The sequence below is a fragment of the Vitis vinifera genome, chromosome 13 (assembly GCF_030704535.1).
Source record: "Vitis vinifera cultivar Pinot Noir 40024 chromosome 13, ASM3070453v1".
Lineage (NCBI taxonomy): Eukaryota > Viridiplantae > Streptophyta > Magnoliopsida > Vitales > Vitaceae > Vitis > Vitis vinifera.
The window spans coordinates 22,735,493-22,752,367 of NC_081817.1; the positions used below are offsets into that span (position 1 = coordinate 22,735,493).

The 16,875-nt window shown below is 35.1% G+C and overlaps 1 protein-coding gene across 1 annotated transcript; it reads right to left on the minus strand.

The window, feature by feature from the left end:
- Positions 1–12,482: 12,482 nt before the first annotated feature.
- LOC100254951 (trihelix transcription factor ENAP1) lies at positions 12,483–14,758 on the minus strand. Its single transcript, XM_002264740.4, has 2 exons — positions 13,686–14,758; positions 12,483–13,211 (listed from the first exon to the last, which is right to left on the minus strand). The coding sequence occupies exons 1-2, from the start codon at positions 14,295–14,297 to the stop codon at positions 12,819–12,821; spliced, it is 1,005 nt and encodes a 334-aa protein (XP_002264776.2). The 5' UTR covers positions 14,298–14,758; the 3' UTR covers positions 12,483–12,818.
- Positions 14,759–16,875: the final 2,117 nt, after the last annotated feature.

Genomic DNA, 16,875 nt, shown 5'->3' on the forward strand with positions numbered 1-16,875 from the left:
GTGGGTTGATCTCTTTACACGACCTTCCTCTATAACATAGGACAGGATAGTTAGAGTGGGAAGTTGATTTGGCCAACCCCTTTGACAGTCAAGTTGGTTATGGGCTATTAATGAAAGAGATAATAGATACATATTATATATATATATATATAGGCCTCTAAAATTTTGTACCTTGGCTTACTCTAGTTAGGTTTTTATAATGCCTTGGTCCCACTAATTTGGTAAGTTTAACCACGTCAGTTATTAAGTGACCCACATCATCCCATACCTTATTAATGCATTGTTTAGAGGTGTAAAGTTCCATATATGCCACAATTATGGGGTTTGGATTCAATCAAATTTAAAATCACTTTTGTCACATTGAATATTGTGATCACTAGTTTAAACATTGCCTTAGGATGACATAGTAGTTCTATAGGCATCAACCTTAAATAATCCAATCCTACTCTTATTTGTGCCTCTTAGAATAACACATGTCACTTGGTTTGGGCAATATTACAATTTCCTTCCCCCTTCTCTCATTCTCCTTCCATTCCTTTCCCCTTGAACAAGTCATGAATAAGAAAATCAATGGAAATTTGATGATAAGCACAAATTCTAAGAGACTTGATAAAGACTACATAGTAATTACTCCGACTTCAAGTACACTAATGGTCATTTCTGAGTATCCATATAAGCTACCTCTTTTATTTCCATTTTTTGTCTTCTGTTTTATTTTCTAGTTTCATTCTTTGGATTATTAGTTTTTTATTTTTCTTCATTTTGTTTTCTTCTGCTTTTTCTTTTTCCTTCAAGGTAGAATGCTAGATGCTACCTTTTTAGCTTACAACTACCATATCCTTGTACGTATGAGGGTTTTTGGCCTATTCCACAAGCATAAACTATAATTCTACATTCTAAAAAATATTATGTCTGTAGTGCATCTAAAAATAAGCCTTCTTCAACCACTACTACCACTTTTATGACATTTTTTTACTTTTTTGAAGGTGTCAATTCAACATTTCAATGCTAACATTGTCAGTATTTTGATGGTGATCACAATAAAAATCCTAACCCTAGGATATTTTATTATGATCAAGGAATTTTTTTTTTTATGCCATGTCAAATGACACAATATTGAGACCTAGTGTATTTCCTGCAAATGACAGGGCTTAGAGCTTGGTTTTTGAAATCCTTAACTCCAGGAAAAGATGAGAGGATTGAGACATTTTCCTAGTCGAAAGAGGTTACGAGAAGCTAAACAAGCCAACATCCTACGCCTTTATCAGAGGGCAAAAATGGTATAATGATCTTTTTATCTTTTTTCATTTTGCTTCTATTATTGTTATCTTAGTTACCCTTTTTAGGTTTTCTTTTTTATTTTGTAAACCCTAGGGGTTAGCAAAAAAGCAAAAAACTTACTTAACTAGTGATCGATTAAGAGGGTATGTTGAGTGATTAGTTTTAGTACATCATCATACTATTTAGTGCTTAAGTCAAGGCTTATTGACCACTTGTACTTTGACCATTTACGACTTTCTTTCTTTAAGCTCTAAGAAGTTTGTTTCTCACTTCCATAATGGGGTGTTGATCTCTAACCTATTAGAGGCTCTTTGGGTATGATGCAATCTCCACCTCGAAAGAGGAAAGTTGAAACAAAGCAAGCTCTAGAGCCAAATAAGGAACCTTTCACTCAAACTTAAGAATGAGTTCTCCTAAATGGACTATTCTTAGGATGGATAAGGCATTTTTCTACTATATTTCCATTTTTCCTAAAGGCATCATCCCAAATGGCTCCCAAGAAAACTCTTTATCTTTTTTTTTTTCTTTTTTTTTTCTCTCTCTCTCTCTTTGCCCCTCCACCCACCCCCCCTCCTTAGCTCCTCTCTAGTGATCATTCTCGACATTAAGGAATATCTTATTTTGGAAAACTATGTGTTACCTCTTAGGAATTTTCACTCAAGTGGGAGGGAAACTTCAACCTATTCTAAGGTTAGGAAAAAAAAACCTTTGTCTACCCTAATAAGACTTGAATTATATAAGGAAAAGATTTCCCTTTGTCGCTTAGGCCCTCTAGATATCATTCTAAAGATAGAAACAATCATATCAATGTTATTTATGATGTTGAGGAGCAATATTTGGTGATTGGGTCAACCAACTTAAAAATAAAGGTTAGTGATCCAACTATTGGGAAACCTTAGATTACTATATTCCCAAGTCCTAGATCATTAAGGTACATGTAATCCTATCTTAGATTTTTATATCTAAGCACAATGGGAAACTTTAGTATTTAAAAACCAAAACCAAAGCAAAGATCTCAAAAAGTTATCATACTTGCAATTTGAATGTTCCTAGATTGATTCAAATCGGTGTACAATGCTCCATAGGTATAGAAGATCTTGTAACTCAATGGTCATCCACCCGATGACTCATTTTTGAGTCAATGCACTAAGATGGTGGAGATCTCAAGTTTGGTAACTATGGTTCTCTCTCTAGACTACAAGAAAAGAATGGCAAGACTTGAAACCTTAACCCTTAAAAGAGTAATTATAGGCTTCTTACTAAGCTTAAATTACTTGAGTCCACCATGAGTTTGGGTCACTTAGTCTAACCCAAAAAAATTGCTAATTGATTAATTAACTTAATAAGATTCCAATTAATCAATTAGCCTAATCCAAAGATATCGTTCACTTTTCTTTGTTCAACCTTATGAAATTACCAAAACGATTTTATGCACATAAATGAACTAAAAACTTATCCAATCCTTGTAAACCATGTCATCAAGGAATATAAAATCAAACAGGGACCATTAGGACCCATAAGATAATACTAGCTCACTCAACATCCCATTCTAAAGTTGACTCAACATTCCACTATAGAGAGTCAACCACAATCCAATACCCTATGTATATTACAATAAGACACCAAGTGTTTTGGTCCATAACCCGTTATCCATAGTATATAGTCTTCTCATGAATTGGTCGTCTATTGTCTAATAAGGTGAAAGTTATCAACATTCCAAAGATATCGTTCACTTTTCTTTGTTCAACCTTATGAAATTACCAAAACGATTTTATGCACATAAATGAACTAAAAACTCATCCAATCCTTGTAAACCATGTCATCAAGGAATATAAAATCAAACAGGGACCATTAGGACCCATAAGATAAAACTAGCTCACTCAACATCCAATTCTAAAGTTGACTCAACATTCCACTATAGAGAGTCAACCACAATCCAATACCCTATGTATATTACAATAAGACACCAAGTGTTTTGGTCCATAACCCGTTATCCATAGTATATAGTCTTCTCATGAACTGGTCGTCTATTGTCTAATAAGGTGAAAGTTATCAACATATCAAAACTACCTTTACACCTTGAGTTATAAATCAACTTATTATGTGATCAAATAACATACTCTATCTCACTAAGAGCATATGACAAATTCCACTAGAGGAATTACTATGGGCCCATAGATTTCATGATCACACCTTAGGATCACCCAAAGGACACATTGTCTTAAAGTCCATGGGATATCATGGTGTTTCTATTGAGAATATATGTTGCTACCAGTTTCCATTAATAATGACCCAATCAAGAGGGAATATATGATCACTTTAGGATCTCTCTCATAAATCAAAGTCACCGTTAACTTCTACACAAGCTCAATATTCTCTCAAGATGGAGAGACTATATAGTGTAGCAACTTCGTGAAGTCATGATTATCCAATAGTCTTATGTCATGACTTATTGTAAGTCATGCCCAATGTGTTACCGCACAAACTAGTGCACTCACCATGAGAACCCCATCCCGATGCCCAAGACCAGTCATCCATCCAATTAGGAAGTGGTGTACCATAACCTCAAATGGATTACCTAAGTCTGTGAACCGATTGTGAATAAATCATCTACTTGCAAGGATTTCATGACTTAGATCTTCTGTGCAACTCCTAATATAACCAAGTCATGTATAATGCAAGAGATATTAGGTCAGAATGCTTATAAAGTATAACACATGAAATAAAAATCGATAAAAGTGAACCCAGATATCATAAAATGAATAATGAATTTCAAATCTATTACATTAAATATGTCATACTTTTAAGGGTTCTATCTTAACACCAAACCCACTCCCAATAGTTTATCGAACCTATTTCTACCATCAGTCTTATGTAGAGGATTACACTCAAGGTGCACGCCCCCTAAGATTAGGTTTCAAAAGAAATAAAGTTATTTATTTATTTATTTATTTTGGTCATTTAAGCTACTAAGTATTTACTAGAAAAAAAGCAAACACTAGAGGTGTTTTCCCTTATTGTCTACATTTCCTACTGATTCACCATTAGAATAACTTACAATAATTAGGGATATATCAAAAAGATATCATAGACCATAATTTATAGTATCACTCATATAACAAGTAATTCTTTTCAATATAGTGAGGTGAGATTCTTTAGGACCACTTCTAAAATGTGTACAAGCCCCTACACTAAATGAGATATCATTTAATGCATAGAGATAATTGAATCTAAGGATAGAGACTTACATTTCTACCAACATGGATGCATTTTTTCATGAAATCTTCATTTGGGTAGCAGTCTTCCTCTAGATAACAATGGCTTTAGCCACTCATGATCGAATCACACATCCAAAACAATAAAGAAAAACCTATATAAACCTATATTGAATTGAATTGAACTATGAAAACAGTAAATGAATGGGTCTACCTATCTATATCATGAACATAAAAATGTATGTGAGCGTAAACCCTAACTCCAATCATAACAAGCCACATCTTCCTTCTTAAAAGTCCTAAAAATGCAAACAAGTGATTCTAACAAGATTTTTTGTGATCTAAAATTGAAATTAGTGGTGTGCGCAAGGCTGGACATGTTGTGCATATGCATAATGTATTAGGATAAAGCCCTTAAAAGCATGACATGATGTACTAAACTTTTAGATTTTATTATTTATTAACAAAGTTCCAATTCACTTTTATTTATCCTTATTTCATGCATTATACCTTATAAACATTTTGACTTATATCTTTTGCATTATACATGACTTAGGTACATTAGGAGTTACATAGAAAATCCAAGTCATGAGTCCCTTGCAAGTAGATGACTTGTTTACAGCCAGTTCATAAGCCTAGGTAACCCATTGAAGGTTTTAGTGCACTACCTCTTAATTAGAAGGATGGCTAGTTTTGGCAATCGGGATGGATTTTCCATGATAAGTGCACTAGTGTGTATGGTGACATATTGGACAAGACCTATGATGAGTCATGACATAAGACTATCAAGTTGTCATGGCTTCACAAATCCATTTCATTGTGTTATCTCTCAATCTTGAGAGAATGTTGAGCATGTGCCCAGGTTAGTAGTGGTTTTGACCTACGAGTGAAATTATAAGTTGATCATATATTCCTTATAGACTTAGTCATTTTTTATGAAAGCCAATAGCAATAGGTATTCTAAATAAAAACACCATGATAGCTCATAGAATTGAAACAAAGTATCATTTATGTGATCCCAAGGAGGTGTGCTAATGTAAACTATGGTCATAACAGTTCCTTAAGTGAAACTTGACATAAGTTCTTAAAGAGCTAAGATATGTCCAATTAAATACACAATAAGAGGATATATAACTCAAGGATATTAGAGGATTGAGACCAATAGCTTTCACCTTATTAGACTATAGACACCAGTTCATAGGAGACTAAATGCAATGGATAATAGGTTACAGACCTAAGCATTTAGTGTCTCATTGTCATTTATATAAGGTATTGAAGTGTAGTTGATTATCTATAGTGAGATGTTGAATCAACTTCATAACTGAATTCTGAGAGAGCTAGTGTTGTCTTATGAGCCCCAACAATCCATGTTCAAGCTTATATACCTTGATGACATGATTTATGAGGGTTGGATTAGTCATTGGTTCACTCTTATGCATAAGGACGTTTTGGTAATTACACAAGGTTAGTAAACAAAGTTTCTGGATTAGGATAATTGATTAATTAAATGAACCTATTAGGTTAATTTATCAATTAAGACCATTTTGGGCTAGATTAAATGACCTAAGCCCTTGTGAGCTCAAGTCAGTTAAGCTCAATTAGGGAACCCTATAAATATCCCCTTAGAGATTAGGGTTTTCAAGTTAGTCATCTTTCACCATCCAGAGAGTAAAAAGAGACTCATAAGCCTTTTCCATCTCAAAATTCCATGGTTTGTGTGCCAAGAGCAAAGTTTGAATCATCGCAACAAAAGATCGTAGGTCTACAAGACTTTTGAAGCATTCATTTTGATTCTACATCGAAAGAAATAGATTTAAGAATGTCCAAATTTAAGGTATTATATTCTATAACACTTGATCTAAATTTGTATTGTTAAAATTGTATATTCTCATTATGCTTAGGATTTAGAGAAAGCTTAGGAAAGTTCTTGCATATACCTAACCTAATCCAGGTATAGGAAATGAAGTGTTATAGGATTCCCTACATGGTGATGCACATAATCTCTCTAGTTATGGTTTGATATGGATTCTAATTATGCTTAGTAGTCTACACACAATGTAGTGTGTGTGTCTATGTGAGTGAGTGTGTGTGTGTGTGTAAAAGGGGTTGTGAGTATGTAAGGTTGTGTGCACATTTGGTCCACTTAGAACTTCTACTTCTAAGTAGTCTACACACACTTAGGCTCATGTTGGTTGTTTTTTCACTTAGATTGCAATTTGTGTATGCACAATGTCTTTGTTCACTATATTTTGCATACACTTAGTGTTTTTCACAACTTCTTTATGGGCACACACTTTATAGTGCATGGTTTACTCACTCAATCTTTTACACACACCTGATGCTTACACATAGTCTTCTTTCTTGATGATTTGTGTACACAAACTATCTTCTTTATATGCAAATTTGTTTATATGTTGATTTTCCATTCTTTTCCTTCTCTATCACTTGCATTCAAGCTCCAAACCTTTCCCACACACTTCTCTTGTTGTTGCCTCTATTAGCCTTGAACTCCTTACATATGCTTTAATACACTAGCTTTCACCCCTTTTGATGCATTTTACATGAAATTCACACCTTAGTTCTTGAAATAGGACTTAACATATATTTGAGTTAATGATTAATACTCAAGAGCAAAATCCTTGTTTTTTTCATGTAGGAATATCATTTCCTAGTATTAAACAACTACAATAAGCTTAAGGCAACCAAGTAAACAAATAAAGCCTCTATCCTAAACATGATTTGCACTTGTGTCACCAAAAACTATATTACCACCATTGAACTCCTTAAAGGTAGTAAAAAATGACTTATTACTAGTCATGTGCCTAAAGCAACCACTATCAAAATACTAATCACTAGGTGGTTTGTGTCAATTTTTGTGAAAGCCACAATACACATTTAATGTCACTTTTCCTAACCTAGACTTGCCTAACTTTAGGAAGTGTGCCTATATGACTTTTTTTCCCCTAAAGTGTGAGACACATCCCTATTCTAAGTATTCAAAGTCTAATTTCTAAAATAATTAGACTCACTTATTATCCTATTAATATGAAACTAGAAATCTCGTTACAGCTATAATGTACACTTACTTTGACGGTGTCTTAGTTTATTACAAAAATAAAATAAAAAATCATATAAGGGTTTATGTAGAAGTTCTCTAGACTACATTTATCTCCATAAGTTTTCCTTTTTAGAATTATTTCATTTAAAATTTTAGAGCTAGGATGAAATACTTCGTTTTAACTTTCTAAATTCTGTTTAAGTTGATCTAGTTCAAAAGAAAAGGATTTATTCACAAAATGATATTCAAGTTCAAGAAAGTTAAATTTCTCAAGCATGTTTTTATTTTCATTATTAAGTTCCTTGATCTCATTAGTCAAATCAATTTGTTTAGATTCAATTGAATTCAATTTATCATTCAAATCATTCTTTTTCAGATTCAAGTGACTTTGATCTTATTAACCAAATCATTTTTTTTAGATTCAAGTGCACTCAATTTATCATTCTTTTTTAATTTAAGTGACTCAATATAAGAATTCTTTTTGTTAATAATCTTTTTAATTAAGTTTAAGATTCTCACATTCTATTTCATAACTTTCTTAATAGAAGGTATGTTATGCATCTTGTAAATCTTCAAACTCCCTTTCTTCTTCACCATTGTACTCAAATGCAATCAACGATACAACAAATGCAATAAAATTAGGGTTATCATTAATTTCATTAAAATAATATAATTCATACTCATTGGACTCAAAATCACTCTAAGTAACTTGCATAACCTTTTCTTTTTTTCTTTTTAGGGCTAAGGCAATCAAAAGTAAAGTGCTCTTTCCTACCATAATTAAAGTATTCAACTTGATTTAATTTAGACAAGTCTTTGCTTTAGGTTCATTCTTAAGTCCATTCCTTTTACCTTTCTTTTGCATCTTCTTTATTGTTTTTCTTTTTCTAGAGTTCCATATAAGCCTTAAATTTAAACATAGAGATTTTAGATTAAGTAAGAATTGTTTCATTCTCATATTAAACTCAACTTTTTCTTTTGAATATGTCTTTAAAGTTGACCTTTTAGATCTCTTTGATGAGAGGAGAGTCATCCCATAGGTTTGTAGGTAACCTACTAACCCACCCACTATCAATGCATCCACATTCTTACTTTTTTCAATAATAGCTACTTTAGGAGTAATCTCTTAAGAAAATATCTCAAATCTTTCCTAGCTACCTTTGCATATGAAATTTTCTCAACCAAGTTAAAATAAAAATAAAAACCTCATCTTCATTCATTCTAATACTTTCAAATTAGGTAGTTAACATTTGCAATTTGGATAACTTCACAATAGAAGTGTCCTCATGAGTTAAATCTAATCTATCCAAAAGTTATTAAGAGTATTTACATGCTATTATATATCCTTCTAAAGTCATCAAGACTAATACCATTGAAAATACAGTAAAGAGTCTTGGCATTAACTTTGTTGCCTCCATTATCAAACCTATCTCATTCTTACTTAGGCTTTGTTCCACTAATTGAACTTCTATTCTTGTTCATAGGTATATACAAGAAGTAGCCACCTATATTCTACTATGTTCAAAACATGCTCTTCTTACATTTTTAGAAAATATATATATAGATTTTCTAATGGAAGTAGTTATTCCCATTAAAAATAAAATATGATAAGGGTTTTACACCAGTCAACACCTATACTATTCTTTCATATTCTTGAAGTAGTACCTCATGCTCCTTAGTGGATCACCCTAACTACATTGCGACTAGTAAATCAATTCACCTTGCCTATGTTTGGATTGAGCTCATAAAAGCAAGACTTGAAATAACAAAGTTAGAGTTTATTGTCCCCTTGTTATCCCCTTTTATACATTGACATTGATTTGAGCATTCTGCTCATATCACTTGCATTGTACATAACTTAGGAACATTAAAATTTTCATAGAAGATACAAGTCATTATTTCCTTGCAAGATGATAAATTGTTCACAATCAATTCATGGATTTTGGTAATCCAGTAGAGACTGTAGTACACTACCTCCTAATTAGAGAGGTGGCTTACAATGAATCATGACGTAAGGCTATTAGATTGTCATGATTCACTAAGCTACTATGTTGCATGGACTTTTAACCTTGAGAATATATTGAGTCTATGTTGAAATCAACATGAGGTTTTGACTTATGGATGAGACCCTAATGTGGTCATATATCCGTATGGATCAAGTTTTTGTTAATTAAGGTTAGTGGCAATAGGTATTCTCAATAGAGGCACCATGATGTCTTATGAAATTGAGATAGTGTATCCCCTTGGGTGATCCAAAGGATATGTGATAATGAAATCTATGGACATATGCTCCTTAGAGCTAAAGTATGCCAATTGATCATATAATGGGTGGATATATAACTCAAAGATTGATAAGATAATCTTGATGGGTTGATATCACTACCCTATTAGATTATGGATATTGATTCATGAAGAATTTGCATGTAATAAATAATGAGGCACGAGCTTTGTCTCATTATGATTTCATAAGATATTAAAGTGCATTTGACTCTCTTTAGTGGAGTGTTAAGTTAACTTCAAAATTAGATTTAGAGAGAGTCAGTATTTTCCTATGAATCCTGATGGTTCCCACTTGAGCTCCTAGTTCATGGTGGCATACTTTTTTAGGGTATGTTGGGTATGTGATTCATAAGTGTGCATAAGAGTGTTTTGGTAAAAACGCAAGGTTCCACTAAATCTTATGAATTAACTTTCTGGAATAGGTTAATTAATTAATTAATTAATCAAAGCTCATCAGGTTTAATTAATTAATTAGGACCCAAGTGGGTTGGATTAGGTGACCCAAGCCCAATTAGGGCTCAAGTCACTTAAGTCCACAAGGAAACCTATATAAACCTCCATTAGGTTTAAAATTTACTTCATTCTTCCTGTTTGATTTTTTGAAATTCCAAAAAGAGAAACCCTAGCCTCCCTTAAAAAGAAAGAGAGAAGTTCACCATTCTCTCATGCCAAAAACCATGAAGGGAAAGACCAAGTGAAAAATTGTTGGTAGACAAGTTCTACAATGACCACCATGGTTTTAGAATCTTCATCGGATGGACATTAATATGGGAACATCCAAATCGCAGGTATGAAATTTCTAATCTCTAGTTCTTTATTTTATAATGGTTTTTGAAGCCATAGTACTCTACTATGATAGATCTAAGGAAGCCTAGGATAGAATACAGGCACCCCACATGATTCAAGACTAGGAAATGGAGAAATGCAGGTTTCCCAATAGCCTTTCTAAGAAAGATGATCAACCAAGAATAAGAGATAACCTCGATGATCACCATTCTATTGAGCACAAAGATGAGAGCTAGATATAGAGGGACAAGTGGGAAAGGCAACAAGAAAGGGAAGAATGGCATAGGCTTCGACAATCCCATGAAGAAAATCTATCAAAGAGAGAAAGAGAAGAAAGAAGAGGAGTAATAAAGAGTGGACAAGATACAAAAGACAAAAGGCTTGGATCACCCATGATAGAGAAAAGGGTGCTTATAAAATACCATATAGCAAAAGAAAAAGATTGAGAAAATATGGCATTATATTCTCATTAATGATTGATAACTATTTTATATACAAAATAACATTTGAGGAGGATAAACTTTGACTAACTAAAATTAGAAGAACAAGTTTATCTTTTCCTCTCAAACTCTATCTTCTACTCTAATTCCAATTAATAATAATAATTATCTTTTATTCTAAGTTAAATTAATAATAGATTAATACTAATATTTAAATTAAGAATAAACATTAACTTTCGCTAACAAGCAGTAATTGTAGTAATCATGGAATCCTTCGAAATCCTATCTACCAAATTACGCCTCTCCAACATCTCACTACATAATGAGCCCATCACAAGCCTAGAGTTGAATCATTTTGACGAAGTTCATTCACCATTCATGATATCCTCTTATAACTTTCTTTTTTCCCTCTCTTTTTAACCCAAAACAAAAGCATTTGCCAACGTAAATGCATCATCAGGATATGAATTGTATATTGGAGAAAAAACTGATTGCATTTAATCTTTATTTCCCATTACCAATGCTTAAAGAAAATGCAAGCTTCAAATCACTTCATTATTCCATGAAAGACTTAATGGCCCTTTTGGTGTAGTTATAACTTCAACCATTGGCCTCTCCTGGTGGGTCTGGCATGTCTCAGGACACATGGCATTCTCATAGGCTGCTTCCCGTCTGACTGCATGAATGTCACTTGCGCCTAGGCCAAAACTAAATTGCTTCTGATTTGGCCGCTTGGTTTTTCAAGTCGAGGGAACTCTATTGCTTATGCCTCATGGTGTTGATGGCCTGGCTCTTACCCTCCAGCTGCTAAGGCTCTGGCAGTCAGCTCATTCTCCATATGTTGCTATTCTCTCTGCCATATCTGCTTTGAGAATTGGGCCATGTGTGGTCCAAACATCAGGAAAATAATAAGGAAGGTGAGGCCAAAAATACTGCAGTGCTATTCTCTACAAACAACTGCAACTCAGGAATGCAGAGACACCAACAGTCAGTCTTACTGAGCCCATCAAACGAGCCTATAGATGCTATTCATTTCAAAAAAAATTGATCATTATTACAACCCTGTTTTAAGAACCATCATTTGGACGAGATCCATTCCCAGGTTATATGACACTCCCTAACTAGAAACCATAACCCTTGGCTCTGATACTAATTTCCGGATCGAGCTTTAATCACCTTATCTAAAAACCAATTAGTGTTCGATGAAAGTAAACCAAACCTTTATAACATTCAACATCACACCATGCACCCATCCCTGAACTTAAGAGCTGTATTATTGCACCCCAACAATCACCATTCATGGCACCCTCACAATTTTCTTTGTGGACAGAAAACCAGGGATTTCCCATGTAGTTTTGGACTATTCATTTTGCATTACCATTGGGTTAACAACTATAGAAATTCCACAAACTAATAGCATACTGATAACAAGGCCAGTGGGTGTCTGATTTTCATTGAATCAAATTAGGCTGTAGTATATAACAGATTCTTTACTCCTCCCCTCCTAATGCAACTCTTGGGCTGCATTTACACAACCAAGTTGATTCCTAGGTTATCAAGCTTTTGCATGGAAAGTGACTGTAATTGAATCTTTCCATGTAAAACACTGCGCTTGTTGAATTAAAGATATAATATTACAATGAGGTAGAGATGTTATTCCCCCCCACAATAGTACCTCTATAGTAAAGTTTTCTGACCCCTTCCTTCTCTTCAGTGTTAACACAAAGTCTATACATATAAGTACATATATTATCATAATCAACTTCTTCCAATTCTCAATGAAGAATCGACGCCTTTCCCACTGCCTGCAAAGAGCCTAGCAATCTCCAACTGAGTGTTGGCAATGATCTCAGTGCGCTTGAGATCCATCTCACCTCTCTTGGCATCAGCTTCCACTCTCATCCTCTCCAGCTCTCTCATGGTGTCCATCCTTGCTTGCTCTGACCTTACAACTACTTCTGCTAGCCACCTAATGCTCTCAGCCACCTCCCAATCTTCCCTTCTTCGCCTCTTCTTCTTCTCTATTCTCATCTTTATTTTCTTGGACTTCAATTTCTCCTTGTCGCTGTAGAGGGCCGGTGTGCTACTATCCGTCTCCATGGCAACCTTATCTGATGCATGATCAGACAATTTTGTTCCCACTCCATCTTCCTGTTAAAATCAAAGGGTATAGCACCAAGTTTTTATGATTTTTACATATGGGTAACTAATTTTACAATATGATTTTGAGAAACATTATACTAGCTATCTAGATTGACTTCAAGTGGACCCAAAGTGATTTCTCAAGTGACATTTTAGATGCCTTGGGGAAGACAAAGGAGAAATTTAGGGTGTAATTCAACCAAGGACTTCGATTTTTTTTCCTTCTTTTAGAATTTTCTTCTGGGAATTGAACATTAAGAATATGGATTAGAAAAGTATAATCTCATAATGTAGAAGGCATACTACAGACTATCCTTCATTGAATTGGTTTGGAAACAAGCCTTTGGAAAATGTACTTGTAAGAAATTCAAAGGAACAATTTTATCCACTTGTGAATATTGCTAATATATATATATATATATATATATATACATGTATGAAGTTCATGCGTAATTGATAGAGAAAAGGAGATTTCTCACTGACCTTGGCAGCCCGATGAAGGCCGTTGGACTCATGGGAGTTTTGGGTGATCATAAGAGTATGAGGAGGCTGAGACGGCGGAGGGGGTGGCTGAGGCGGCAATGTTTCAAGCAACATCAAAGGAGTGGTTACTGGAGGTGGGATAGGAGGGGCGCCACTTCCCCGGAGCAAGAGATCAAGGCGCTGAAACAAAGGCCATGAGGAGGCATCTGGAGTGGCAGACTCAGACCGGTACCGTTTCTTCATGGACTCGATCTTATTCTTGCACTGAGTTTGAGTCTTGGGGGATTTAGTACAATTGGCCCGAGATGAAACATGGCGTGCAACCTCTTCCCAGTCATGGCCCTTGAGCTTGGCGCGATTTCTGAGCACCCATTTGGTCTCATAGGCCTCAAGAAGGCTAGAAACCGCACCTTCGCTCCATTCATCTCTTTTCAATCTATCAGCGCCACCAGCACCGCCACCACCACCACCACTACTACCACCACCAAGTGGCTTTCTAGGAGAGTCCTCCTTGGAGTTATTGGTAGGAAGTAGAGGTGGATCTTCTTGGTTAGGCTCTCTATCCATGTCTTCCCATTCTAAACTTTTTACATGAGTTTTAGCTGCTAACATGTATCAAAAAAACCAAAATAAAAAAAAAAAAATACAAAAGGAAAAAAAAAGAAAAAATGAAAAAAAAAGAAAGGCAGAAAGCAATAATGGGGAAAGGGGGAGGAGGGGTAGTGAGGAGTGAGTGGGAAAGCAAAGGGTGGGGGGAGGAGACCACTAGCATTAGTGAAATGGGAGGGTGTTTGTCAAAAGAGTTAATGATAGAAATGAAACTTTTGTTAATTTTGGTGGTGTTATCTTTTTGTGGTTATGTTGGTAATGGTGGTGCGGTTGGGTCTTATTTTGGCTGTTAGCGTTGATATGAAGCCAACCAAGACATCCACCACTCACTCACGGTGGTGGTCAGTCACGTGAACCTGTCACCCACCACCATCCCATCACCACCACCACCACCACCATCACCACCACCACCATCTCCACCACCGCCACTCGCCACTCACCACTCACCACTCACCACTCAACACCACCCAATAGGCTACCGTCACTCACTCCTTATATACAGCTCTTCTCCCTTTTTGCTTTGCCCTTTATTTTTTTTGGTGCCCTTTTGAAGACTTTGGTGGATTCATCACCACTGGGGTAACTAAAGCCTACTTCCCCCTACATCTTCCTTTCTAATTATCTCTTCATCATGGGGTCTGAGTCACCAATCAGATGCTGCCACATCCCTCATTTCTGTTGAAGAATCCGGCATTTTGACTCCCCTTTCTCCTTTTCCTCTCAAAATTGGGCATCTTTGGCTTGAGAAGTTCTTTCAACCTATTTGAAAACCCCCCTTCCTTTCCCTAAAATGTTCCAAATTTGAATGCTATACTCCTTTCCCACCCTAACATTTGTTACATATTCCAGGAAAAGGTCTTGGAATATTTCTTCTTTATCTTTAATAATAGAGTACAAGTTTTCTACACAGAAAAATTTCTGTATAAAAACTTTTTCAGAAAATTTTGACTGTGAACTAACTGCTACAAATTTGTCAGCAGAAACCAAAAACCAAACAGAAGGGATTAAAGGAAAGAAAAAAGGGGGGGAGGGGGGTGGAAATGGGCATTAAAGAGAAAGTGGGAGGTGGGGAGGTGGAAAAAGTGATGGGTGAGATGGGCCAAGTATTTGAAAGGTAGTTGAAAGGAAGTTGAAAAAAGAAAAAGGTGTCAGGCATTTTATTGGGTATAGGAATAGAGTAACAGTAGTATAGGAATATAGGGGCATTCATTGATAGTACTCTTTTAATATTTGGCTCTATCATATATAGCAACAATGTTGTCAAAGTTATTATTATGATTGCATCAATTGATGGCATTGATTGGAGCATCCTCACATAAAATCACTCCCCCTCCCCATAATTCTCTCCTTTCCCCCTTTTTCCTTGATCCTTAATATTCATAAGTTCACATCATATTATTGGGTGACAGCTGAGAGGATGCCATTTCCTTCAAGGCTACCCCACCCTTTTTTACTATCATTTGGGTCATACATAATACTCATCATTTATAATGTATTAATATCTTATTATAATTTATTGCATTTGAGGGAATATGATTTACACAGCAGGGTCATTATCTGACCTCAAAGTTACGATCAAATGAAATGAAATTCAAGTTTTTGACAGTTGGTTTATATCTTGATTGTGTAGACAATTGAGTTGTTGAGACTTGAGAGGAGGAAGTGGAGGGGGTCGCTTTTTGGGTGGTTTGAAGTAATTGGGATTTGGTTTAAAAGGAAGTTGGTGGATTATACCTACCTCAACCTGGATTTTGATGGGGATTTAGTGGAGAAACCACCCTCCTCCTCTCTTGCTTTTTGGCTTCACTTTTATTACTATTATTTTTTGTTTAGGAGCTAGTACCTTTCCCTTTCTCCTAGGGGTCAACTTCTACCTTTTTATTACAAACCCAACAAGGAAAGCAAACTATGGTCTTAGAATTCCATAAAAAGTTTGAAAAATTTTGGGTTCAGACTGGTACCTCATCCAGATAGAATCCCCATCTTTAATTCACAAAATTCTCCTGCAAAAACCCAGGAAAAATTAGGCCATTTCAACATTTTATTCCTCTTAATTGTTCTAAAAAATTTCTGAAAAACAATAGTAAGGGTATTGAGTGGCAGTTTGAATAAATGAAGCCAATAAAAAATCCAAATGAATTTCAAACTTTAGAAAAGACAGAAACCAAAAGTTCAATAATGCTCTACCACGCCATACCAATCCCAGCCAAGAAAAGGAAGGCCCCTGGAAAGACATGGGTTAAACATTCAGACAACAGTAAACAAGCAATTAATCAGAATTTTTGGGGTTTTTCTAAAAATACTGTGCCTGCCACCAGATTTAGACCACCCAAGATGACCTTCAGTGAATGGAATAAGACGTGTTCTCATGGGTAAGTGACTCAAAAAGACAGTTCATGCATAGTGATTTTATGTGGGTTGAGTTATGGTCCGTCCGATTCAAGGTTAATCTATTTGCAACCAAGGCGTATGCCTTCACCAAAAGAATATAGAGATTACTTTTTGGACTCGATCTAAAGGACACGCGTTAATGACTAGGAATTGAAAATGACATTGTAAGAGAATATAGATCGCATGTTGC

What these genes read in the sequence shown, in the direction of transcription:
- LOC100254951 (XM_002264740.4), bottom strand. Translation starts at nt 14,297, where the DNA reads ATGTTAGCAGCTAAAACTCATGTAAAAAGTTTAGAATGGGAAGACATG. An exon ending in GCCTTCATCGGGCTGCCAAG is followed by an intron (nt 13,212 to 13,685) that starts GTCAGTGAGAAA and finishes TGATTTTAACAG; the next exon opens with GAAGATGGAGTGGGAACAAA.